Source organism: Coccomyxa subellipsoidea (assembly GCF_000258705.1).
Source record: "Coccomyxa subellipsoidea C-169, whole genome shotgun sequence".
NCBI classification, from domain to species: domain Eukaryota; kingdom Viridiplantae; phylum Chlorophyta; class Trebouxiophyceae; family Coccomyxaceae; genus Coccomyxa; species Coccomyxa subellipsoidea.
The window spans coordinates 670,410-693,910 of record NW_005178022.1 but is presented as its reverse complement, the minus strand read 5'-3'; the positions used below and the strand labels follow the sequence as shown (position 1 = coordinate 693,910).

Here is a 23,501-nt window from a genome sequence, read left to right as displayed (position 1 = left end):
AACTCTGATACTTGAAAGAGAGTGTCTCAGACCCATGACACCGCACAAGGAATTTGCGAGCAGCTCGGCGCAGGGCCTTCTCCTTGCGCATGACTCCAAGATCGCCCAGTTCATGATCCTTGGGATATTGAAGCCCGCTGCTTCAATGCGCGGTGCGGCGCAGAGCATCGTCCTTGGTGTTGGTGGTGGTGATGTAGTGGCGCGCAGAGGCGGCAGTCGGCGCGGCAGCGGCGGCTCGGTCCTCCTCGGTGCAGCGCAGCAGGTCGCACTCCTCGATGGGCTCGGTGACGGCCGGCTCGCCAAATATGATGGCCCACATGTACTCAAACACGCGCCCGCTCCTGTAGCGGTCCAGCTCCGTGTCGCGGATCCAGTCGCGCAGACGCACGTAGAACTCCCTGTGCCATGCGCCAAAACCTCAGCAGCCAGTTGACAGGAATTGCATCTGTGCATCAAGTTTCCTTGATAGCATTCATCTGGACAAGACATTGTCAAGAGCCTCTATGCTAAATTCTATGCACACAAAGTTGGTCATCTTGAAAGATTTCTGGGAAGTCATTGCACCCCTGATCCTAGACAAATGGCAGATGGATGGGGTTGATATTGCCAATAGAAGGGTGGATTGCGGTGCCACTCACCTGGGGTGTGCCTCGATGCGCTCACGGGAGACGATGAATTCGGCGCAGCAAGGCCCGTGGATGACATGCGGCATGGGGCCCAGCTCCTCAGCAAACGTCTGGTCCCACACCTGTGCACACACAGCACTCTTGCTATGTGCAACTGGTCTGCCTTGATCCCGAGCTACAACAGGCGCAAATGCCTGTGTTGTCTTGCAAAGGCAGGAGAAAAGGCGGTGCTCCTCAACCCCAACATGACATCACAGTACACAGCTTGCAACATCTGCAGTGCTATTCAGCATCTGTGCATGTTGCACCGGTCACACCTAGCATCTATTACCTCATTTGCCTGATGGACCAGCCCTGGCCGCCTGCCAAGCATGCACATCACATCTGGCAATCACAACTTGTATTGCGTTTGATTCTCACTTGCAGCAGAACATGGGGGAGGGTCAGTAATTCTGAAAGCATCAGGAGCCTAACTTGGCACAGCATTCAAAGGAGAGAACGCTGCGCACCTCGGTCAGCTCCACGGAGTCGATCCACTCGTCCTTGTTCATGGGCGTGATCAGCTTCTCACGGCGCGGCTTGAGCGAGCCCGGGTAGATCCAGTTGCCGACCCAGTTGCAGTCAAACTTGCGGAATGCCGGGTCGGCCGTCTCGTTGCCGCACTTCCACCGCAGCCGGTTGTGGGGTCCGTTACGGTACCGCAGGTTCCCGTAAGGGACCTGCCCCCAACGCACCCGCCGCAGGATCGGCACATGGTCGTCCACGTGCCAAGTGCCCCTGCGGCGTAACATGGATAATAAATATACAATAAAAGTATGGGTTATGTTTCACCCGTGATTAACAGCACCCTCTTGCCAAATGCAAGAGAAGCTTCCTGGCTGCAAGGCTAGCCTCATACAAGCTCCAAAAGTATGTCAAACATCCCTGCTGTGCTAAAAATGGTGCAATGGTATCCTGATCTTATCCAGGAGCTATATCATGAAGCTCTGTTCCAAGCAAAACTGCCGCTTTAGGTCTGAAAATACTGCTGCTTCAACCTCGACTGGGCGTCCCACAATGCGTCATTTGCGAACCTTGCAGGGAGAAGCGTAGCATGTAACAGTAAGCAGGTGCGCGCATGCTGCGGTCACCTGTGGCCGTGCAGGAATACGATGGAGGCGGGCAGGCGGCCCCAGTAGTCGATGATGAATTGGAGGTAGGCCATCGCCTCGTTGCCTTTGTTCACCAGCGTGCGATGCTCAGCACCCGTTGTCTTGTCCCAGTCGTCAACCTGGTATACCACGTGGGGGATCTCCGACAAGTAGATGTCCAGCCACGATGTGTCCTGCGCGCAACCACAGCGCCCTTTCATAAACAAAAAAAGTTAGTAAAGAAAACAAAGCGTGGCCTAATTGCAGCTCCTCAGGATGTTCAGCATGACAAAGTCACGCTGCAATAGTGTCCATCAAACAGTGCACTGCCCTCTCACTAATAAGACTCTCGTGGGTGTCAAACTCTGTCATCTGGGTCTGGGTATAGTGGAATATCTGAACAGGGCTAGTCTTCAGTTTTATTGGAGCCCCCCATAAGACTTGGGTTTCCGTTCTATGGGGGACCCTCGCAGAGTGAGCCAGGCAAATCATGCCGATCACGTCAGGTGCTGGCCTGGTCTGCAGGATTCAGATTTACTGTACATGGGAACTTTCATTGGGGCACATGACGGACATGCGCTGCGGGACGTTTGGATCCCTTCAGCGCTGCAAAAATCGGTGCGGCTGGGATTGAGCCGCACCTCCGTCATGCCCTCCCTGATATCCAGGGTGTGCAGGTCTCGCCTGTAAAAGCGGTGCACCTTGCCACTCCAGTAGGCTTCTAAGTGGTGCGGGTCCTGTGAGGGGTAAAGAGACTGTGCTGAGACTGACTGAGACTGAGCAGATTGTCGGCGCGCTTGCTTCCCCTCTCACAGCCAGCAGCTTTTAAGCCGCTCCATAAAGAGCCACTTGCAGAATACCCTCTTTGGGCATTTTCAAGAGCCCATCAGGACTGACTGCTGATCAGTGGCAACAGAATGGAAGCTAGAGGCCTTTAGGCCAGAATATAAAAAATATGCAGGACAGGGGGCTCACTTCAGAGTGCCTGACGGCGACAATGAGGCGGTCAGTTGTGGCGGCGGCATTCCCTGTCAAGTTGCCGAGCGCCAGTGGCGAAAGGCCATAGCCGGGTGGCAGCCGCGGCTCATCCACCGGCTTGCATGGGACCGGCGGTGTCTGCCTGTTGCACACCACATCATACCCATTACTATTGCCAAATTTTTAACGGAATGCAGACACCTGAGATGTCTGTGATATGAAGATGGGCAGTGACAGACTGCCCACAAGACCAATGAGCCTCAGGTGGCTCCCAAAAGGTCCGTAAAATGTAACAATAATAATATTAATTATTATAAGTATTGCCAAACGCTTGTGCCAGCCCTCAGGGCTAGGTGCCTTGCAGCAATGTATCAATACGCCCCCTCCAGCCTCCCTATCTTGCCGCTTTCTCCACCAATGGCATATCTGTAAAATGCTTTTTAGCGCAAGAGGCAAGGTACGTCTGCAAAGAAGCTGCATGTAGGACTGCCAGACATTCTACCCCTTGATGGACTCGCCAGATCTGAAGAAAGAACCAATCGACCGTGGGCACGGTGCACAGTGTATATGCGCATCAGAATACAGCTGCACTCTCAACAAGTGCCCTTTCACATTTTGCACACCTTCCGGGCATCCTTGAGATCTCATGCCCATATGACGGATGATGCACTCTTGTATGGAGGAAGGTCATTAGTCTGCAGCCACAAGTACTCAGCTATTCACAGGGAAAAGGATCACCTGGTAAGGAAGGATGCTTGGGTGTTGATGAAGCCCAGGTGAGAGCCTGCCTTGCCCATGAGGCTGGTGCAGAGGTAGGTCAGCAGGCCGCCTAAGACGAAGGCAAACGCCAGATGCTGGAATTGCTTGGGCTTGGGCTGTCCTACCATCTTCCTTCTTGGGCTGTGTCTATTTGGGGAATCTGGCCCGCTGTGGGCGTGCTGCTGGCGATGTGCTAGCTCTGGGGCTGAGAAAGATCCGCTGAGTTTGCTCAGAAGCAGTGGAGACTCCAGATCGGGAGCTTCAGGATCGCTGCCGGGGAGTCGTCGACACGAGACCACCCGTCGCAGAAACCCCGTCATGCTCCCAGCTCAGTGCACATAGCACCTGTGCATCAAGCAGACAAGACGATCAGAAAACATAGATGCACATTGGTAGTACAAGGGCGAAGAATGCATGGTGAAGGTCGGAGGAAGTCGACCTTGTCGCTCAGAAAGGGTTCAAGACACTCACAAATGATCTCTCCACCAACCAGATTGCCAGTCATACGAAAGCATTGTCCATCAAATGGGCACCCGCATCTGACGCCAAAATATTCAGACAGTGCCAGCACCACCAGAGCTAAGGTTCCGTCAGTACAGTATTTTCGTGGACGTCCAAGTGATTGCCGTGCATGCTCCTCGACCGGCTCAAAAGACTAATTATCACCTCAGAACACCCGGAAGCACATCACCTGCAGGCTCATGGCGCATGTGGGGACCTGGGGTGGGGCCGAAGCACAGCCACTACCTGGCTTGCAAGCGCCAGCCGAGCCTAGGACCTGTTTCTGTGACTGATATCGTGCAGCGGCCTTGAATTGATTCAGGAAAGTCGAATCTTTCTACAAGATGGGTGCTTGGCGATGACAAGAAGATGTGCGGGTTGCGTCTGGCTCTGGGACGCGCGCCATCATTTGGGGGGCACCATCTGTCATGGTCAGGTGGCAGGCCAGCTTCACGTATTCCAAGAAAAAGCTGCCGCGAAGCTGGAAATTGCTTCCTCACTCCATGCACATTCGTAAGGTGGAGGGACATGACAACATCACTTTCTGTTATATTAAGATCAAGGCTTCAGCCTAAGGCCTTTGGAGGCTTTCAGTCCAAGCACTTTCATGTGTTCCCTCATCGCATGCATGCATGCGTACAAGCACAAGACCCCATGGCCACATGTCATCCAATCAGCGTTCCCCAATCATCATGATCATCAGCATGATGCCAACAACGTACAGCAAATTGTTGCGAACAGAGTAACAAGCAAGTAAGGTAAAGAATGTCAATGTTGCCTGTTGCCAGTCATATTGCTCCCCTCGTTCATGCCCGCACGCGCACAGCTAGTGAAAAAATAGCATAGGTCAGTAGGCAGACTCCATCCTCACATGGCAGGGCCTTGCTCTAGAATACACTACCTGCCATGTTGCACCTCTCCCTAACATGTGTTTGCCTCGCTTGCACACTCTCCCGTTGGTACACCAGGTGCTGTCTCTAGATATTATTGCACCCAACATCGTCCGCCACACCGCCAGAGCCATTCACAACCCAGTGCTGCCGAGCGTGAGGTTCAGGGTGTCTCGCAGCACGAGCAGCAGCCCAACAGCAGTGATAAGCAGGAATCCTGAAGCCATGATGCCCTGCTCAACACCGGCAGGCAGCTTCTTACCGCGCACCGCCTCTGCCAAAAGCAGCGCCAGATACCCTCCGTCCAGCGCCTGAATCAGCGGCACCAACCTTTCAGCTCCAAGTTCGGCATTGCATGCAGAGTCAGACTCAAATGACATGGTATTAGGCTGAGAAAACTTCTGGTCGGGACAGCAGAGAGGCTGCTGCCCCCTCTGCTCAAACGGAGAACAACGTGCGACAGGTAGGTGCAGCTCATGCAGTGGTTTCAGGATAAACGCACTGATGTCATCAGGTGAAAAAGTGACATGAGCTCACCGGCAAGGGGAGGATGTTGATGACGGCCAGGTTGATGTTGAGGATGGCTGCAAACTGGAACAGGCCCGCTGCGTCAGACCGCGCCACCTCAGCGCCCACCGCCACTATGGCCACCGGGCCAGACAGCGAGTCCTTTGTCTTCTCAAAATTGAAGATCACCTGCTGCAGCCCTGCCCACGCATGCACACAGACCTTTCTTAACACACATTCTCCTTCACCTTGATGTACTCACAAATTTGCATGGGTGACGATCACAAGAGCACCTTGCAAGGTTGCCTCAACTCCTCAAATGTTTTGCTTAAAGGCAGAGGTGTCTAGAAAGACTCAGCCTCACATCCAGCCCTATCAGTAAGCTTTCTTGCAATGACATCGTCCACAATCACATTGAGACTTGCACGGTCCGGCAGTGCTGCTTTCAGGCGCGCAAACCTTTATTCCAATTATTGGATCGGCCCGGCATTGCTGGGGGATGCCTTGCAATTTGTCAAGGAACTCCTTCAGCTCCTTGTCTAGATCATTGTGAGGGTAGGCAGCGCACCGCCGGTGACGATGTTGAGGAGGCGCGAGAACTCAGAGCCAGTCAGGGAGAGGGCCTCAGAAATGCCCTTGGCCGCGCGTCGCACGATTTTTGCGTTGGGCGCCAGGGACACGCCGATGCGGCCGCCGCCGTCAGCCGCCAGCGCCGGCGTGACCGGAATGTGCACAATGCTGCCTCCGCGCGACACTGTGAAGTCCAGCTTCTTCTCTGGGTGGTCTCTATATATGCAGACGAGCCATACAATCAGTACTGAGCAGCAGCCTGTCCGTGCCATCAGGTCAGCCCAACCTTGCACTGGATTTACCTTTGCAAGCAATACAGTAACTTCTATCACACAGCACGCCCAGCAGCCAAAGGAGCTGCTTCCTGCTCACAGGTGAGCCAAATGCTCTGCACAAGATGCGGTGCAAATGAAACAAAGTACTCACTCCCTGACCAAAGTTTTTCGTTGCAGATCCTAAACAATGCAGTACTCAAGACTTAGCAGGTTCATGTGTACGCCGATCTTTCATCTGGTGTGCCGGAAAAGGCGGTGTGGAGCAGCAGTGGGGGTGCGCACATGATGTACTGGACGACGCGGGGGATGGTAGAGCGGCTGGCGGTGGCCTCCAGGTCCTGCACCTTGAGGATGACATCGCCGCGGCGCAGCCCGGCCTCGGCCGCCGGCGACGCGCGGCTGACATCCGGCACCAGCACCCCGGGCCGGAACACGCTCTCCGAAACCCCCACCGTCGACACCTGCACACGCCCCTCATTATTTTTTCGGTTTGGAACTGCAAATCTCAAGTTTGAGATTCAAAATTTCAAATCCAAATGCCCAAAAGACCAAAGGAGTCTGCTAGATAGTGTGGTTTTGCTTGACTCTCACACCCATGTTACAAGCTAGAGCTTCAGCCCTTGTATGGGCCATTCGAGCCACATTCAGGCATAGGAGAGCTTTGGAATATGAGCCTCGGACCAAAATGGCGCTCTAACCTGTGTGAAGAGGATGCTGAAGGCGAAGATGATGTTGGCGATAACACCGGCGGAGATGACAAGAGCGCGTTCTGCGATGGAGCGGTTCTTCAGAAGGTCCGGGTCCTCTGCTTCATACTTGCTCTCCGGGTCATCGTCAGGGAATGCCACATAGCCGCCCAGGGGGATTGCGCGCAGTGAGTACTCCACATCCTTGCCCTGTAAGTTGGCAATTATTATATTATCGTATTCCTGGGCCGGAGTTGTCTTGCAAGTTGTTGCACCCACTGCATGAAACTGCGAGGCAGCCCTTTCTCCCTACTTATGGCGCTCGCTCTGACTTGTATGTCTTGCGGTGACTTTTAATTGATACATTTTAGAGACCTGTCGGGAGCCAAAGGAGGCTTGTTGATTCGATAAGCACTCTTTGACTGTCCATCTCAAAACCACAAACTTCTGGGGTGTCTGCCTTCTAGCAAGCAAAAAGCATGGTGTGCTGGGCGCACTAAAAGAGGATGCCGCGAATGTAAGTGGATGTATCTTCTCTCAAGCAGAAATATGACTGTGGATGTGTGCAGCGGACACCTGGAGGCGAGACAGGTGGTCACCTGGTAGCTGAGGAGGGGAGGGCCGAAGCCAATGGCGAATTTGGTCACATGAATGCCCTGCAGGCGAGCGGCTGCAAAGTGGCCGCACTCATGGATGGCGATGATGCCTGCCAGTACTCCCAGTGCCGTGGCTATTGACTGTGGCCCAGAGAAGTCAATTGTACCACCTGCCATAAAACACCAATCCTCAAGCACAGCACAATCCCACATGTTGACTGATGGGATGCATCAGAGATCGCATGCATATCATTCAGACGCAGATTTCTACAGTTGCATGTTTGTAGGACTGTCTGGATAGGGGCTCCACCCAGTAGGCTGAATCCTGCAGCTCCCAGAAGCACTGAGCTCATTCCTGGATGTTTGTGCCCAAGCATCCAGGAGGCCAGCTCCCATCTTTCCCTAGGTTGACTCCTCTGCTCCAACGCTGAGGGTTCGCTGTCCACGTTCCCCGAGGTTCCTGCCCATGATCAGTATTGTTGATGTGAGACGCAGCTGAGCAGATTTAGATTTCTTGCACGCAAAAAAATCCTAGAGTGGTACAACTTTTTTCTTAAGGCAGCACTCAGACAGGATTCTTCTCAAACAGTCTGTTACCCTGGCTGTCCACAAAGTGAATATGTCATTGGTGTGAGAAGTAGCATTCAGCGAATGAAGAGATAAATCATACCTGCTTCTTCATGATCGGACAGCAAAGCAGACCGGCTGTTGACCTCCTCTGTGTCCTGGTGAGAAGCATCTCTTGAGGAACAACATCTGCTGGGCCCCTGTCGGCGATGCAGATGATGACGACTCGGTGATTTTACTCCATATCTGCACTGTAGACTCTGTGGAGCGATCTGCCGCGACCTCGCTGTCTGCTTCAGGGCGTGACGTGGACAGGATGTTGGACATCCCCTGCTTAAAGACTGCTGTATCTGCATCATTGGATTGTTATTGATGGATGTCTTGTTCTGTAGTTTAAATAACAATCTGCGAGGATTGCACGCTTTTCCAAGGAGACGACACAAACTTGCTTAGACTAGGAGCCTTGCACAGGCAAATACGACGCAGCGAATGTTAACGACTTGCTCTGCTATATTCTTAAAAGTGTCTGCAACAGATCAGACGAACACAGCAGGTTTGCAGTCTTGGAGTGAGACACGACCAACGCAAATGAGGCCCACAATGGCATGATGCTGTAGTGAGTCACCTCCAGCCTCTCCACGTGGATTCTCTTGGATAGACTTTCGAAGGACACAGCAATATTCAGAACCAATCATTCATACAAGTGTGTGCGGGTTACTGGATCTCTAATCGGCGCTTCGGTGATCGGTGTGTTAGTGCTTCGTTCTTGGGACGGTTGTGTTGGATTTCCTAGTACCGTACTGCTTCTAAGTGTCTGCAAGCTTTGAAAATTGTCAGCAGCAAGAAACCAGTAGATTTTTACATTTATATACTTTTATCAGAGCGCAAGCCGCCTCGGTGACGATATCCTTGCCCCAAGAGTCCCAAGAACTTCACCTCCAGTGGCCATGGTGTTGAACAAGCTGCTCGATGTAGGCAGAGTGGGCAGCACTCAGCATCCCTTTCTGTATTGCACCTGCAAGCTGCAGCAGAGGCGGCTCCAACGGCATCCAAGGCTCCGATGCAGGCCTCAGGCCAGTGCAGGCACCGCAACACCTGAGGAGAATGACTATAACAGAATGGGGAGTCAGAGCGAGGCATCGTCGTCCAGCCAGTCATCCAGGTGGAGTGTAGCCACCTGCACAGTTTGTTACATGGCATTTTCCATGCCGGTAGAATGTTCAAGGCCAGGCCTGTTACAAGTCCCTGTGAAATGCAGGTCGTATGACACGGAGGCATTGCCGGAGAACTTCTGCATCATTGAAAGTCGCGAGTCTGTGAGGGTGAGTAAGGGACCCTGTTCCAGCTGTGAGGGCTTGCTGATGAAGTGTGCACACGTGTATCTGTATTATTTGAGGCCTGTGGGGTGCACAGGACTTTGCAAAGCTGCAGCTCGAGGAGATCAGCCAGAACATTTCCGCGCGCCGCAACAAGATATTTTTGCTTATGGAGGAAGTGCGGCGGCTGCGCATTCAACAGCGCATCAAGGTGATCCAACTGCCTAGTAGCTTGGGCACCATGTCCTGGCTTTTTGATATCAAGTATGTGCCCTGAGCTTCTCTCCCCAGTGTCAATCCGCCCATCTACCGCTGTCCGTCAGTGTGCTGCGGGTACTTGCAATGATAAATGTATGTGAGAGGGTCGGCTGGCTTCTCATCAGGGCGGGGAAAAGACAAAGGAGGAGGAGTTGGGAGAAGAGAGGTATCCCAGTGCGCTACCTTTCCTGCCTCCCCTGACAGATGCTACCATCAGCGGGTACTTTCAGTTCTACGCTGCAGCCTGTGCTGTCATCATCATCTTTGGCGGCCTGCTCTCGCCCATTCTGGAAGTGCGTCTGGGCATTGGAGGTGGGAACCCTATCATATACCTGATCGTGCATTTTTGTCAATGGCAAGTGTGGCATGAAGTCCGGCCACCAAGCACTCACTCGAGAGTGCCAAGGTCTTTAAAAAATTTCTGGCCACGTCCAGCAAGAGCTTGTCGGCAGATTGATGCTGTGGTGTAGGAGTATTTGTCAGCTCATACAGCCAAGGCCTGAAGTCGCAAGACCTCTTGAACTTTCCTGAGATTGAGGACAAATGTCTTGAAATAATTACTCTGAACATCGTGTACTTATTATTACGATGCAATTTCAGGCACATCGTACGAGCAGTTTATCCGGTCGATGCACCTGCCGGCGCAGCTGGCGGAGGTAGACCCCATCGTGGCATCCTTCTGCGGCGGTGCTGTGGGGGTCCTGTCCACGCTGCTCGTTGTGGAGGTTAACAACGCCAAGCTGCAGGCCAAGACCCGCTGCGTCTACTGCGAGGCGCGCACTGAGCCCTCCAAATTACAAACATTCCCGTGCTCCGCCCTCATGGTGCATCTATCTCTGCTTTCCAGTGCGGAGCGCACACGAGCTTGCGCAAATCAATGCAAGCCTTGCTGTCCCCTGCTCTCACAACCGCTCCATCCTGACTTTTCAGTGCTTCCTCTTCTGCAGGGAAAGTATACAGATGGCAGTTCTGAAAGGCATCGAGAGGACTGATGTCATATACATGCCATATAAGCCAAGATGATTGGGATGCAATGACAGTGGCAGCAGGTTGAGGGTTGTGCTTGTGCACAGGGGTGTGGATATGTGGCCTGTGGTGCATGCAGCGGAGAGGGAGCCCTTACCGCAGCCGGATTCAATGCAAGTTCTGCCACTGGCACGTCGGCGACTGAGGGAGCCAAGACACCCCTCATTGGCAAGACATCGAATGGCCCAATGACGGTTGCAGGGGAGCGGTGTGGGTCCTGTTCAGGCACGGGCAAGGTCATGTGCATAGCCTGCCTGTGCACTGGCAAGAAGGTTGCCCGTGAGCATGACATCAGGCTTGATCCATTCTTCTAGTGTGTTTCAGATCCAGGATGAACATTTGCTGGGCGAACTCTACCTGTCATGTTTGGAACTCCTGAATTGAGGGCTGCAGAGTGAAGATTTGCTGTCAGATATTGCAATCGTTAAAAGGCAAGCAAGAATGTGGGGACAGCAACACGAGAGTGCCTCAGTGACTTTCAGACGCATTCTTCAAAGGAATGTTCTTGCAGATGAAGTGGTCCTTGTTGCCATCTTTGCCCGGATCCGACTGAACTAGCTTTACAGCCTTGTTCATAGCTTTTCAATGTAAGTTGAAAGTCGATCGCTCTCTGCTGAGGGCAGTGTCAAGTGCTAGAGGAGCAAGTGGTCAAGGATTTCTGCACATGCATGATGCCTCATCCACGTCAGCTTCCTCGGCTGACGACAGTCCGAATATAGATGCTCCAAATCTAGGTCAGCATCTTAACTTTACAAAAAGCAAGGAGTAGGCAGTGCGATCACTTATCAATATCGTTCAGGTACTGCGAAGTCTTTCATCGAACTTGTGCGGAGAATCGCACTTCTGCTAGAGCCAAGTTGCGGATCGCACCTTCTCTCCAGAGTCTAAGGTGCCTTCTTGCGGCTCTTGTGATGCTTTTACGTTACTTTTCATGTTCTTCCTCATGCAGTTTGAATGCTCAGAGATTTGTAGAAGGTTGTATCGTCATCAAAGATACCGAGGATCGAGCACGCGTAACTACGCCATCTGTATGCTTTGTTCATCGGCTAGATTGTCCTTATGCATGCAAGATTATGATTGGCTTCGAATTGTATTCCGATTACAACATGGCGTTCGCTGTGTCTTTATGTAGACGGTTGGGATGAACATTGGACTTGAGCATTTCACGCAATAAAATGCATCCTGTGCCTGCAGAATCATCAAGAGCATATTGTGACACATTCAGATTGTTTTACAGCGGCATGGTGAAGACAGGGGCAAGTCTGCCTACATATGCTGCCGATCTGGCAGCAGCAGTTGCAGAGCACAGGAATGAGATTGTCTTACTGCTCAACAGGTGAGAACACGTTGCAGAAATCATGCCAGCTTGCCTATGTCTCTGTGCAGTGCTGAAAGGCCCCCTGTTGCAGGACCATAAAGGCCGGGCAGGACAATCCAATTCTAAAACCACATGTCTTGCAAGATGAGCTGAAGAAGGTAGCTGATGAGTGCAAATCACCAGCGCTGCTGGAATCTGCTTTTGCCACGCAGCTTGAATGGTGCCAAGAGGTAGGACCTCTTGCAATCTAAATGAAGGGCATAATTTGACCTGTTGATCATCAAAACAGCTTTGCATTGCAATCGTTGCATGATGTTTCCACTCAGTCAGCTGATGTGGAAACAGTCTTGCCTGACGGAGTTTGTCACACATGCTTAGATAGTTTGCATTGCAATGCAGGCGGTTGTGTATGACGGCTGTGTTGCTTTCGCCTTGAGGCCAACTGTGGGCCGATACTTCCACTGCCGCATCTGTGTCAGCTCCATGCAAGTGGACGACCTCACAATTTCAGAGTATCTCATGTTCAAGGAGAAGCTCGTCAGTAGGTCCCTTACTCCGATCTGATTTCCAAATGGTCATGATACGCCCAAAAATTATTTCTGAAGCATTCCTGGACCTTGGCACCCTAGAACCATTGTGTCTCACACATGCAAACTGCTACAAGTCGACCATCAGGCGCATTGTAAGTGATTTGTCTGATTCAAGTGCTCATACTTCGCTGGGCGCAGATGGCAAGAGGGACCCGACAGAAGCTTTCTGGCAGCTGGAGATAGATCTGGAGCCCTTCAATTCCCACTTCCCAAAGCTGACCAGGCCAAATTCCATTGGAGAAGGAGTCAAGTTCCTCAATAGGTCAGCCTAGCAGCATGACTGCGCCACTCACCTTTCGCATGCACCAGATCAGAATGCAGCTTGCTTTGCCAGTGCCAAGGCAGGCGTTGCAGATACTTAATGATTGACTCACAAAGTGCTTGGGCTGCAGGCATCTCTCCTCCAGGCTGTTTGCCTCCAACAACGCAGACTTCCACCCGATCTTTGACTTCCTGCTCACGCTGTCCTACAACGGCCAGTCTCTGATGCTCAACGATCGCATCAAGAACGCCCAGGAGATGGGCAGAGCTCTGGACAAGGCAGACAACTTCCTGAATGACCACGATCCGGAGGTAACATTTCATATGCACCACCAACCGTTACACATGCTTAGATTTGTATCTCTAGCCTTACTCTTCTGAGATTTGTTCCATTGAGAGATGTATTCCAGTGATTAATCCAGAGAGTGCAGGTTGTTTCAGCTCACATTTCCATACTGTGAACCATGGGCATTATGTTGGACCAAAGTTTTGTGCCGGAGCTGCAGACGCCAATCGAGGAGGTGGCGATAGGGCTCCAGGACATGGGATTTGAGAGGGGCTGGGGCAACACAGTGGGGCGCGCGCAGAACACCATGCACCTGCTCGCTGACATCATGCAGGCCTGCGACCCTGAAACCCTGCAGGCAAGCCCTCAGTTCCCCTTGTATATATTTTTCTTCCCTTCTGTTGCCAACCACTTGATGCCCTGTGAACGCATTGATTGCGCAAACACCTATCTTCACCTGACTCTGTCTTTGTCCTGCTTCTTTTGCATTGCATAATCGGCAGGATTGGTATTGATCCAATCTCCATTGTCTGCGCTGTTGTACTTACTGATACTCACAAATACTTAAACATTTATACTGATGGCTGTGCCATGGTGCAGGCGTTCTTGGGCAGGCTCCCCATGGGATTCAAGGTGGTCATTCTGTCGCCGCATGGCTTCTTTGGGCAGCAGAATGTCCTTGGCAAACCCGACACTGGAGGCCAGGTCTGCACCACCCTTTCATGCCTAACCGCGCCTGCACTCAATCCTGCCCTGTCCTTTACATGCATGAGGTCCACCGCATGCTGATCTAGATCTCCTCACCTCTTCATCTGACCCATGCATGCAGCCTTACAGCTTTGAAACTGTGCTGATTCTGTTCTGGACAAACACTGGTAACGCACTGAAAAGCACCCCAAAGAGGTGCTGTGCAATTAGGACCACTTGTCCTGAGCCGCAACTCGGTGATCCCTTTGGAGGCAGCTTTGTGTAGAGTCCAAGATGGGCAATGCAGTTTGCAGGTCCACACGCCAGCATGCTCAAGTCCAGAGCCTGCACTTCTAGAGCCACCAATGCCCTGTGCTCAGACATTCTGAAATTCTCTTTGTTCTCTGGCGGCAGGTGGTGTACATTTTGGACCAGGTGCGCGCGCTGGAGCGTGAGATGCTGGCGCGCATCTGGCAGCAGGGGCTGACGGGCGTGGAGCCCCAGATCCTGGTCGTCACCCGCCTCATCCCCGAGGCCCAGGCAGGCTTCCTCCTGGATCTGGCCACATCAGAATCCATATGGACCCTCTACAAGCTACACTGCATGCGAACAGAAAAGGACTCTGCTGTATGGGAGCTCACTTCACATCTCCACATGTATCTGGCTTCCGGGATGGGGTCCAGAGAACCTGGTGTTTGTTCTGCATGCTTCCCGGATCAAGGAACAGATGTCTGGATGGTCCCAGAGTTATCACTCGGAGCCCACTGTTTATATCTTGAGGACCCCCATGAAACCCTCTAAAACAACCCCCTGGACGCAGGGCACCAGCTGCGACCAGCGTCTGGAGCACATCAGCGGGACGCACCACGCGCAAATTCTGCGCGTTCCCTTCCGCGACGACAACGGCATCCTCCAGCACTGGGTCTCCAGGCACGCTCTTAAATTTTATAATATTTCAGATACTTGAAGATTACCAGACATTAAGAGCATCTCAGTAAAATTGGGATGAGTGCATGCGTGATAAAAGGTCTACAAGGCATGGAGGACCGCGTCATGATAAGATGCATGGCAGGTGCAGCCCCTTTCCATGGCCGCACACAAGAGAGTGGGCTAGGCCGTGCAGCACCTGCAGAGTGTTCCACCATCACAATATCATGCTGCAGGATGTGCATGCGAACGACACAGAACAAATGAAAGTAAAAGCTAATAGGAACTCTGACACAGATTTGACGTGTGGCCGTACCTGGAGCGGTTCGCGGTGGACGCCGGGGGTGAGATCCGTGCTGAGCTGGGCGGCCGGCCGGATCTCATAATTGGCAATTACAGCGACGGCAACCTGGTGGCCTCGCTGCTCTCCTTCCACCTCAACGTGACCCAGTGCACCATCGCACACGCCCTCGAAAAGACTAAGTACCCCGACGCCGACGTCAACTGGTGCGCACCAGAAAAAGCAGTATGCACCACTGGCCGGACTCCATTGGCTTCATATGTGTTCGTTGAGCCTCCCATGCGCGGATCATGTGCGGGCACTGGTGTCTTGCACATCTTTCATGCATCACTGTTAAGCAGGTGACTCCGCATATTTCACAGCGCAGGATCTGTTTAACTGTGTGCCACTGAACTGCTCTGCAGTCCAGGATGTTGCATGTGGCACCACATCGTATGTTGTCTGGCACATTACATATGTGGGCTCCATTTTCTTTTGGGCTAATCAGGCGGAATGCAGGTGAAGCACTGAAGAGAGCCACGCATGCTGTGCAGGAAGAAGCTGGATGAGGACTATCACTTTGCGGCGCAATTCACAGCAGACGTGATCGCCATGAACCACAGCGACTTCATCATCACGTCCACGTTCCAGGAAATTGCCGGCACGCAGCACACTCTGGGGCAGTACGAGGACCACCAGTCTTTCACCATGCCGGGCCTCTACCGCATCGTCCATGTGCGACCCCAGCCTTTCATTTTGCACTTGATGCACCTCTGCGCTGGAGGCCTGGGTGTGGTGCAGAGTGTCTGGCCTTCATGAACTTTCGGCTCTTGTCACAGGAGTTTTGTGTCTTCAGAGCAGGCCCTGCAGCTGTCCTCAGCAAGGGAGTGGCAGTTTGCATTGTGGAATGACTTGTGATGCATCCGGCAGTCCGCACCGGCAACTTGCTGGCATGGAGACTGTGCTTCAATCGGTGCTCTGTGAGCATGGCATGAGATCACCAAGCAATATGGCACTGGCAAATCCTAGTGGCATTTCCAGAGAAGACATTGCTTGTTCTCGCTGGCGCAGGGCATCGACGTGTTTGATCCCAAGTTCAACATCGTGAGCCCTGGCGCAGACAGCGACATCTACTTCTCCTATGACCAAGCCGACAAGCGGCTGACCAGCCTGCACCCGGAGATCGAGGAGCTGCTGTTTGGCAAGGAAGAGGCGCCCCTGGCAAAGGGTGTGCTCAAGGTGGGCTGCAGCTCTGCACATGTGATTCCAGTGTCCAGAGCACTTGCCTCTGTGCAGCATGCTGCTTTCCATAACACGCCCTTTTGGCGGAAGCAGGCCTTCTACGGCCGCATGCATGCATGCCAGAGGCGGCCATGTGCTTGATATTCATGCACAGGTGTTGCACCCACACCGGTGCATGGATCAAGGATACATGACCCCTCTGTAGGCTTTCTGTGGCAGCACCAACGCACAAGCTGTCTATGCATGAAGCAGCTTGCCAAACAGGCTTTGCAGCACAACATACCGATCCGACTACCATCAGATCGCGTGGCTTTGATTTGAAGGCCATGCAAAAGTTCTGCCCACTGGCCGGAGAAAACATTTTGTGGCTTCTGCAGATTGTGCAATTGCGTGTTCCAAGCTTGGTGATGTCTAAAAAGCACATACGAAATTCCCAGTCTCCTCTATTGCAGTACACATTTCAGGACGGTGCACAAGTCCTGCCCACAAGGTGAGAAAGGCCCTTGTCATGCGGCTGTGCGCAGGACCCCAGCAAGCCCATAATCTTCTCCATGGCACGCCTGGACCACGTGAAGAACCTGACAGGCCTGGCAGAATGGTTTGGCGGCAACAAGCGGCTGCGCGAGCTGTGCAACCTGGTCATCGTGGGAGGCGTCGTGGATCCTGAACAGACAACTGACAGGGAGGAGAAGGACCAGTGCAAAAAGATGCACATCATCATCGAGGAATATGGCCTCCAGGGCGAGCTCAGGTGGGTGCCTCGCTCCTGAGTGCTAATATAGTGTCTTACGGCAGCCTGATAGTGGAGACACAACTGGATGTAACTTAGCCTGCTGGGGACTGTATCTCTTTGCAATCGTCTGGTGCCGTGCTGATCAAGGCAGGTGAGGAGTCACTGTGGCACTATTATGGCATTTATTGAAAACTTGAAAACTGAAGCTCGAATTTGAATTTGCAGGTGGCTGGTAGCGCAGAAGAATCCGGTGCGCAACGGCGAGATCTACAGATATGTTGCCGGTGAGTGTTCGCACTTGCATGTAGGACCTTTGATGGCTGCCCCTGCGCAGCATACTCCCCCACTCCTGCAATGCCCTGCATGCATGCACTGTGCACAACGCCTTCTCAAAATGCGCACAAATCTGGGTAAAATATGATATGAACGTATTTCCTTTGCGCAGACAAGCGAGGGGCGTTTGTGCAGCCGGCGCTGTATGAGGCATTCGGGCTGACAGTGGTTGAGGCCATGAGCTGTGGCCTGCCTGTCTTTGCAACCATCTGCGGAGGCCCCGCAGAGGCAAGTCACCCGCGCTTTCCTGCCCATCTGCCATTGCATCGTGCTTTCAATGCGTCATTCCCACCAAAGGGAGTGCTCAAGAGGCAAAACATTCTGCACTAGTGCTTTGCTGACAGAGACTCTGCACTGAGATTGTATGCAACTTGTCGACCAATGCCCCCTTTGCTGCCAACTCCATATAGCAATTCTGCTTACAACTGCCTTTTAACAGGATCCCGATGTATAATCTCCTGGCCTCACCAGTGCTTTGTAAAAAGCTCTGGGCATCAAGTGGAAGACAGACCAGGCTGCTTGTTTGTGGACAAGCTTGCTGATTGGCACTTTTGACATCTGCTGCAGATTGTGGTGGACAAGAAGTCGGGCTTCAACATTGACCCCTACCACGGCAGTCAGGCTGCAGAGACAATGGCAGACTTCTTTGAGGAGAGCACGAAGAACCCGGAGCGCTGGCTGCAGGTCTCTCAGGGCTCCCTGGCACGCGTCCAAGAAAAGCGCGCACCCCTTTCCAGCTCTTTGATAATTTTCAGCTGTGCTGCTTCCATTGGGGAAGCGCCTTTTGAAAGACTGCAGATTCGATGTGAATTGAATTTTTTAGGGATTCAAGTGAATTGTTGAAATGTATCAGAAGGGCTGTTGTCTCTGCAGGTACACGTGGACGCTCTATGCTGACAGGCTGATGACACTCAGCAGAATCTACAGGTGCGAATCGATGTTGCATGCGAAGGATCTCTGTCTGCTGGTGCACGCAGACCTTTCAAAGTCTTCTGGGAAGCATACAGGGCCCACCCAGCTGTTTGCTTCTGTTGTGCCGCCATGAACTGGCAGCTTTTCGCACCAATAGTATCAAATGGGAGGCCAAATGATGTTTGTGTGTGCGGTTGCACAGCTTTTGGAAGTACGTCAGCGATCTTGAGAGGCGGGAGACGCGCAGATACTTGCAAATGTTCTACATCCTCATGATGCGGCCCCTCATTGCAAAGGTGAGACGCATGCTCTATTCTGAATCCATGGGAGATGTTTGTTTCGTCGATGCACATTGTTCACAGTGCGAGGCAACCCTTCTTCCCTTCTTGGCGCTCACACTGCCTTGCATGTCCGACATGTCCGACAGTGTCTGGCATCCTGCCTTCATTTTGATGTGACACGCATGATCTATCCTGGAATTTTGTAAAGCATGATGCCTGGTCCATGCATGAACAGCCCTTTTGAAATTTGGAGTTGCATAAGAGTGGGAATGTGCCTATTGAAGACATGGAAGAGGATATATCGGAAGAGGATATATAAGCTCTGTGTTGTAGGTGGAAAAGCAGCAAGCAGAGGAGCGTGCCAGGAAGCAACAGGCAGCCGCAGAGAATGGCGATGGCAAGCAACACAGCAAGGTGGCAGAATTCTTTTGAGTCATTCCCTGCTCCGTGAAGAATTTTTGGAATCTGCTGGCAAGCAATCTAATTCTGAAGTAAGCAAGAGAAGAGAAATGTGCTGCATGTTACACGACATTGTGGGTTGCTAGGACCTAGTATAAATGTCAGAGGCGCCATGCATATCATCCGGTTTGTTTGTTTCAAGATTTCGCTTCACCCGCTGAAAAGATGTCAAAACCAAAGCAAGTGCAGCAGCGCTTTCACTTTCAGTGCCACACTGGCATCTCCTAGTGATCAATACTCCCCAAAAACTGCATTACTTATCTTTGACCCCATGATTGCTGTGACAACTATCCTGTGATGCCATCCTACACTAGTCAGCGCTAGCAAATAGCAACGCAATTCAAAAACACTTCAACACCCAAATTATGATTAAGGAGCTGTACGAGTCACAAGGCCTCCCACTATCTCATCTGCCAGATAACAGTGCAATGACTTTGCATTGCAAAGTTTGCAAAGAACTTACTGTAGAGTGTTCGCAGTAGTGTCTTTGTGGGACAGGCCTTGCACGCTGCAAGCAGAAACTCATTGAGCCTTAAGATGCAAAGAAAAACAACTCCCCCTAAATCGCAGACAGTCAACGGCATCTATACTCGGCAGCATCATGAGTGCATATTGTCTTGCTTGAGATCTTTTTGATCTATCAACCCTATGCCTCCCAGTGGGCAACAACCAGCTGTTGCTCAAGTACCCAAGGCCGAGGCCCTCATCCATTTCTGTTCAACTGGAGCCTCACAAGGGCCTCCTAGCAGTTCTGTCTTGAGCAGAGCGCTGAACTGCTGGGTAAGTATTGTGAATAAAGGTCCATAACACCTCTGCCCAGGGATGTGCCGGATCCTGCGGAGTCTGTAAAGGCAACCCAGCATCTACAAAGCTTCAAAATCAAACCTGCTACCAGTGGAAGAGGCCTAGCCGAGCTGTGGGCACCTCGTTTTCCACTCCCTTCCATCAGACAGGGTCAGCCGCGGGCCAGCCCTCTTCTCACGTTCAGTCACTTCTCAAGCGCCCACGCAGGGCCTGACAACACGCCAAATGCGATCTTGAGACAGGGTGGCAAGCCCCCTGCATGCATCTTGGTCAGCTGCAAGCCAGCGGTCGCTACCTCTGCTATCTTGCCACTGCTTTCTAGTATAAACTGTGCAAAGGAATCGTCCCTGTACCTGACGGCAATGGTCTTGAAAGTGATATCTTGCAACTGCGTGCCTGCTGACAGTGTGCAGCATTGGCGCTGTGTGGATCAGCGCTGCATTGTGGGCGCCGGGGGAGCCCCGACGGTGCCCTGCAGGAATCCGTTACGGATCTGGCTGGAGATGTCCGCGATGTTGCCCGGCGAGTGCGGCAGGAACACCGTCGAATTCCTGCGAGCGCACATCATCCAACAAGATCAGTAACAATACCCTGTCAGGATTGGGCACTGCTCAAAAGACGGCTGAAGTGCAGCGCGCAGTCCTCACGGCGGAGAATAATCAAGCAGGATGCTAATTCACTTCACTACATAGCGCTTGTCCACTTTTGCCTCCGCAAGGTGCACCGCTCTGCAGCAATGTGCATGGTGTGCTCTTGCATGTGGGAAAGATCATCATAAGAGCGTTGCTGCCCAGGACATAACATGGCTCTCACCTGTTTGAGCTGCCCACGTCCTTGAGCATGTCAAAGTACTGGGTGATCATCATCTGCATACCCAAAAACCATGAACCGTCAGAATGGAGCTTTTCTGGCGTACTCAAAATGCCAAATCTAGTCTGAGATACTGCTGTGACAATGCCTCTGCGTCACCAGCATGTGCAAGACACAGCAAGCATGCAGCCAAAGATACAGGTGGGGCTAGGGATGCGCGCACCATTTCGATGACATCACGGGAGCTGACATCGCTGATGTCACTGGAGAAGTTCTTGATGCTGTCCCTCAGCCCGTTCACGATCGCCTGCCGCTGCCGCGCCACTCCCACTCCCGCCAGATACTGCGCCTCAGCATTACCTGCGCAGCCGCAATGAAGGGGAATCAACTCACCAGGCCCCAACATCTCACTTATTTGATAAAATATGATTGGCTAGGTGCTTGCAGGGAAGGTGTGCATATATATTAATGATGTCCCTGCATTGGTTAGCAGCGGCATCGGCTGACTGCTGTAGGCTACTGGGTCATGATGGTAACGGCTTGTTTGATGCCACCTGGCATTATTGGCAAGGCATCCAGGGTAATTACTCATACAGAGCACTGACTCGGCGGCGTTACCTTCTGCAGCCTTGACCACCTGCACCTTCTCAGCTTCCGCCTTCTCCATGGCCGCCACCCTGCACGTACAGTACACCATGCTCAATAACCCTGCTCTCACTTCCTCCAGGATGACTTTTCCAGAGCGCTTCTATGTGTGCCCGCAAACAACCACCTACTAGAGAAGCACGTCCCTGCTTACCTCCTCGGGCTTGCTTCTTTCGATATTTGCAAGCAAAGCAGCAGGGACAGCAGCATTGAAAGCTGGGCGCACCTCATACGCTGCGCAGCATTGATTTCGTTCATGGCGGCGCGCACTTTCATGTCGGGCTCGATGTCCGTCACCAGCGTCTGGATGATCATGAAGCCGAAGGAGGACATGCTCTTAGTCAGCTCCTCCTTGACGCTGTGCGCGATCTCCTCCTTGGTCTGCATGCACATATGTCAAGCGTCAGTCAAGCGCCAGTCAAGCTCACCTCAAATTGCTCTTCACATCAATCTGCTCCCCAAATCACAGCTGTGCTGCTTTTGGAGACGAGCTAGATTCAATCTGCTAGTGGCAACCTAGGCATAACCGCGCTGTAGCATTGCATTAATTCATCAAGATGATCACCATTGTTGCACAGGGCTGCAAGGTGCCCTTTGCGGCAAATGATCCTCGTCAATGACCTAATGCAAAGCTACAAACCTCTCAAAGTGCTTCCAGGCCAGGATACTCAGCACTGCATGCGGTGCAGGCAATCACCGTGAAGACATCGTCCAGCAGGATCTTGGGCACGGTGGCGCGCACTGCATTGCATTAACACAAGTTCAACACTCTGCTCTTGTATTGTAACTGCTCACAGGAACATAGGATCGCAACAAGTCAAAATGTAGACTTTGCGAGCAGATTCACACCTATGCGTTTGTTATTCACATCAGGTCATGCATGCAAGTACCCACCGACATCAAACACGTAGGAGGTGATCTGGGATCTGGAGTCTGTGAGCTTGTAGAAGGCGCTGTACAAGTTCTCCTTCTCGACCTACACAGCAGACTGTGAGTGTGATATAAAGAGGCATGCATTGTCCAGAGTGCGATATGGGGTCATTTACAGTGACCATGTCAGGGGGGCTGCCACTGAGGACTCACCTGGTACTGAACAGAGACCACCACGTTTACAAACACCTGCAGCAGGATGAAATTTAACCTCAGCTGCAAGTCGATCGGCGCAAGCTGAAGGCACATCTGCTAGCATGTAGTGACACTCAAAAGGCTGGTGCAAGGTCAGGTGGCACTCACGTTGTCCTTGGTTTTGGTCTCACAGCGGACGTCAAGCTGCTGTACACGCAACGAGAGGCTCCCAGCCACTGATTCTCCTGTGCACCGAGTAACTCTTTGATCCTTTGTTGAGTTCTTTGTCTAGCTGGGACCTCACAATTTTACGTGCAAGCCTGCATTGGAGCAACAGTGCAAGGAAAATTGTAAGGGTTGAGGATTCACCTATAAGGCAGCAGATACAATTGAAGCCTGGCTCCGCAATCCGATGAAATTTTCCGAACTGCAGGGCCACACTTATAGTTGGCACATACAGTGATGACAACTCAACAGGTCGACATCGCACTGAACACCCATGTAAGGAAACGATGCTCCACCACAGAAGGATCAGGTCCTCCCCAACGTTCTTTGTTTTGCGATTTCTTTTCTTCAACCTAAGCCCTAACCGACCAGGTTCCCCTTGTGCTAATACAACTACGGTTCTCTTGCTTCACAGATAGGCCATCTGAGCTCGTCTCATAAACTACACTACTTTGCAAAGACCACTTTTCGGAATCGTGCAGCTGCGCGTACCCTTTCGACGACTTCGACTGAAGCGTTGTCGACGCAGGAGTAGCACAGCCCCATCTGACTTCTCCCCTAAGCTTGATCTCTGAAAGAGAGAGGATCAGGAAGGCTCTGCTTGCGTCAGGCGGTCAGACTCTCTCGATCAAGTTCGGTTCCGAACTGGCAAAGGTGTAGGGCTCCGAGAAGGGCTTCTGCCTGGCATCAGGTCTCGAACGGCGAACCTTTCGGATAGACTCAGGATATCTAAAACCCTTTCATGAAGCCACACCAGGAGGCCACGTCAATGAAGGGTGGGTAAAGGGTGGATTTAATATCTTGTCAGGAGCAGAAAATGGACAACAAGGCGATTCAAGTGGCTTCCTTTACGAGATCTGCAGATATAGGCGATCAATTCCGCATATGAAAAGCACCAAACTAATATCGTGAATTCATTAGTACATATTATTGCTATCAATAGGGGCAGTAGAGTCTG

General features: G+C 52.2%; 5 protein-coding genes across 5 annotated transcripts; 2 read left to right on the top strand and 3 right to left on the bottom strand.

The window, feature by feature from the left end:
• Nucleotides 1-142: 142 nt before the first annotated feature.
• Nucleotides 143-3,621, bottom strand: COCSUDRAFT_59845 (hypothetical protein; the record flags this gene model as incomplete). The annotated part of the gene is made up of 7 exons (XM_005643409.1): nucleotides 143-398; nucleotides 639-748; nucleotides 1,136-1,403; nucleotides 1,757-1,950; nucleotides 2,398-2,493; nucleotides 2,732-2,876; nucleotides 3,473-3,621. 7 exons carry the CDS (start codon nucleotides 3,619-3,621, stop codon nucleotides 143-145), a joined length of 1,218 nt encoding a protein of 405 aa, XP_005643466.1.
• Nucleotides 3,622-5,018: 1,397 nt separating this feature from the next.
• On the bottom strand, nucleotides 5,019-8,597 carry COCSUDRAFT_54812 (intramembrane metalloprotease; the record flags this gene model as incomplete). Its single annotated transcript, XM_005643491.1, has 8 exons — nucleotides 8,189-8,597; nucleotides 7,829-7,978; nucleotides 7,522-7,688; nucleotides 6,935-7,132; nucleotides 6,519-6,697; nucleotides 5,960-6,177; nucleotides 5,422-5,591; nucleotides 5,019-5,195 (listed from the first exon to the last, which is right to left on the bottom strand). The coding sequence occupies exons 1-8, from the start codon at nucleotides 8,442-8,444 to the stop codon at nucleotides 5,019-5,021; spliced, it is 1,515 nt and encodes a 504-aa protein (XP_005643548.1). The 5' UTR covers nucleotides 8,445-8,597.
• A 738-nt stretch (nucleotides 8,598-9,335) lies between these two features.
• COCSUDRAFT_6492 (hypothetical protein) lies at nucleotides 9,336-10,993 on the top strand (the record flags this gene model as incomplete). The annotated part of the gene is made up of 5 exons (XM_005643408.1): nucleotides 9,336-9,407; nucleotides 9,499-9,612; nucleotides 9,797-9,971; nucleotides 10,260-10,483; nucleotides 10,841-10,993. Coding segments are annotated over 5 exons (738 nt in total), but the record flags the coding sequence as incomplete, so codon positions are not given.
• Nucleotides 10,994-12,396: 1,403 nt separating this feature from the next.
• COCSUDRAFT_38455 (sucrose synthase) lies at nucleotides 12,397-18,967 on the top strand (the record flags this gene model as incomplete). The annotated part of the gene is made up of 17 exons (XM_005643407.1): nucleotides 12,397-12,540; nucleotides 12,767-12,855; nucleotides 12,986-13,166; nucleotides 13,361-13,498; nucleotides 13,741-13,845; nucleotides 14,242-14,367; nucleotides 14,648-14,757; nucleotides 15,052-15,261; nucleotides 15,589-15,769; nucleotides 16,106-16,273; nucleotides 16,801-17,027; nucleotides 17,235-17,293; nucleotides 17,455-17,570; nucleotides 17,910-18,061; nucleotides 18,216-18,269; nucleotides 18,457-18,550; nucleotides 18,869-18,967. The coding sequence occupies 17 exons, from the start codon at nucleotides 12,397-12,399 to the stop codon at nucleotides 18,965-18,967; spliced, it is 2,253 nt and encodes a 750-aa protein (XP_005643464.1).
• Nucleotides 18,968-20,228: 1,261 nt separating this feature from the next.
• COCSUDRAFT_31489 (flagellar associated protein) lies at nucleotides 20,229-23,173 on the bottom strand (the record flags this gene model as incomplete). The annotated part of the gene is made up of 11 exons (XM_005643406.1): nucleotides 23,036-23,173; nucleotides 22,688-22,745; nucleotides 22,487-22,563; nucleotides 22,337-22,372; nucleotides 22,148-22,229; nucleotides 21,951-21,994; nucleotides 21,480-21,634; nucleotides 21,227-21,285; nucleotides 20,832-20,968; nucleotides 20,612-20,664; nucleotides 20,229-20,349 (listed from the first exon to the last, which is right to left on the bottom strand). Exons 1-11 carry the CDS (start codon nucleotides 23,087-23,089, stop codon nucleotides 20,229-20,231), a joined length of 876 nt encoding a protein of 291 aa, XP_005643463.1. The 5' UTR covers nucleotides 23,090-23,173.
• Between the last annotated feature and the right edge of the window lie 328 nt (nucleotides 23,174-23,501).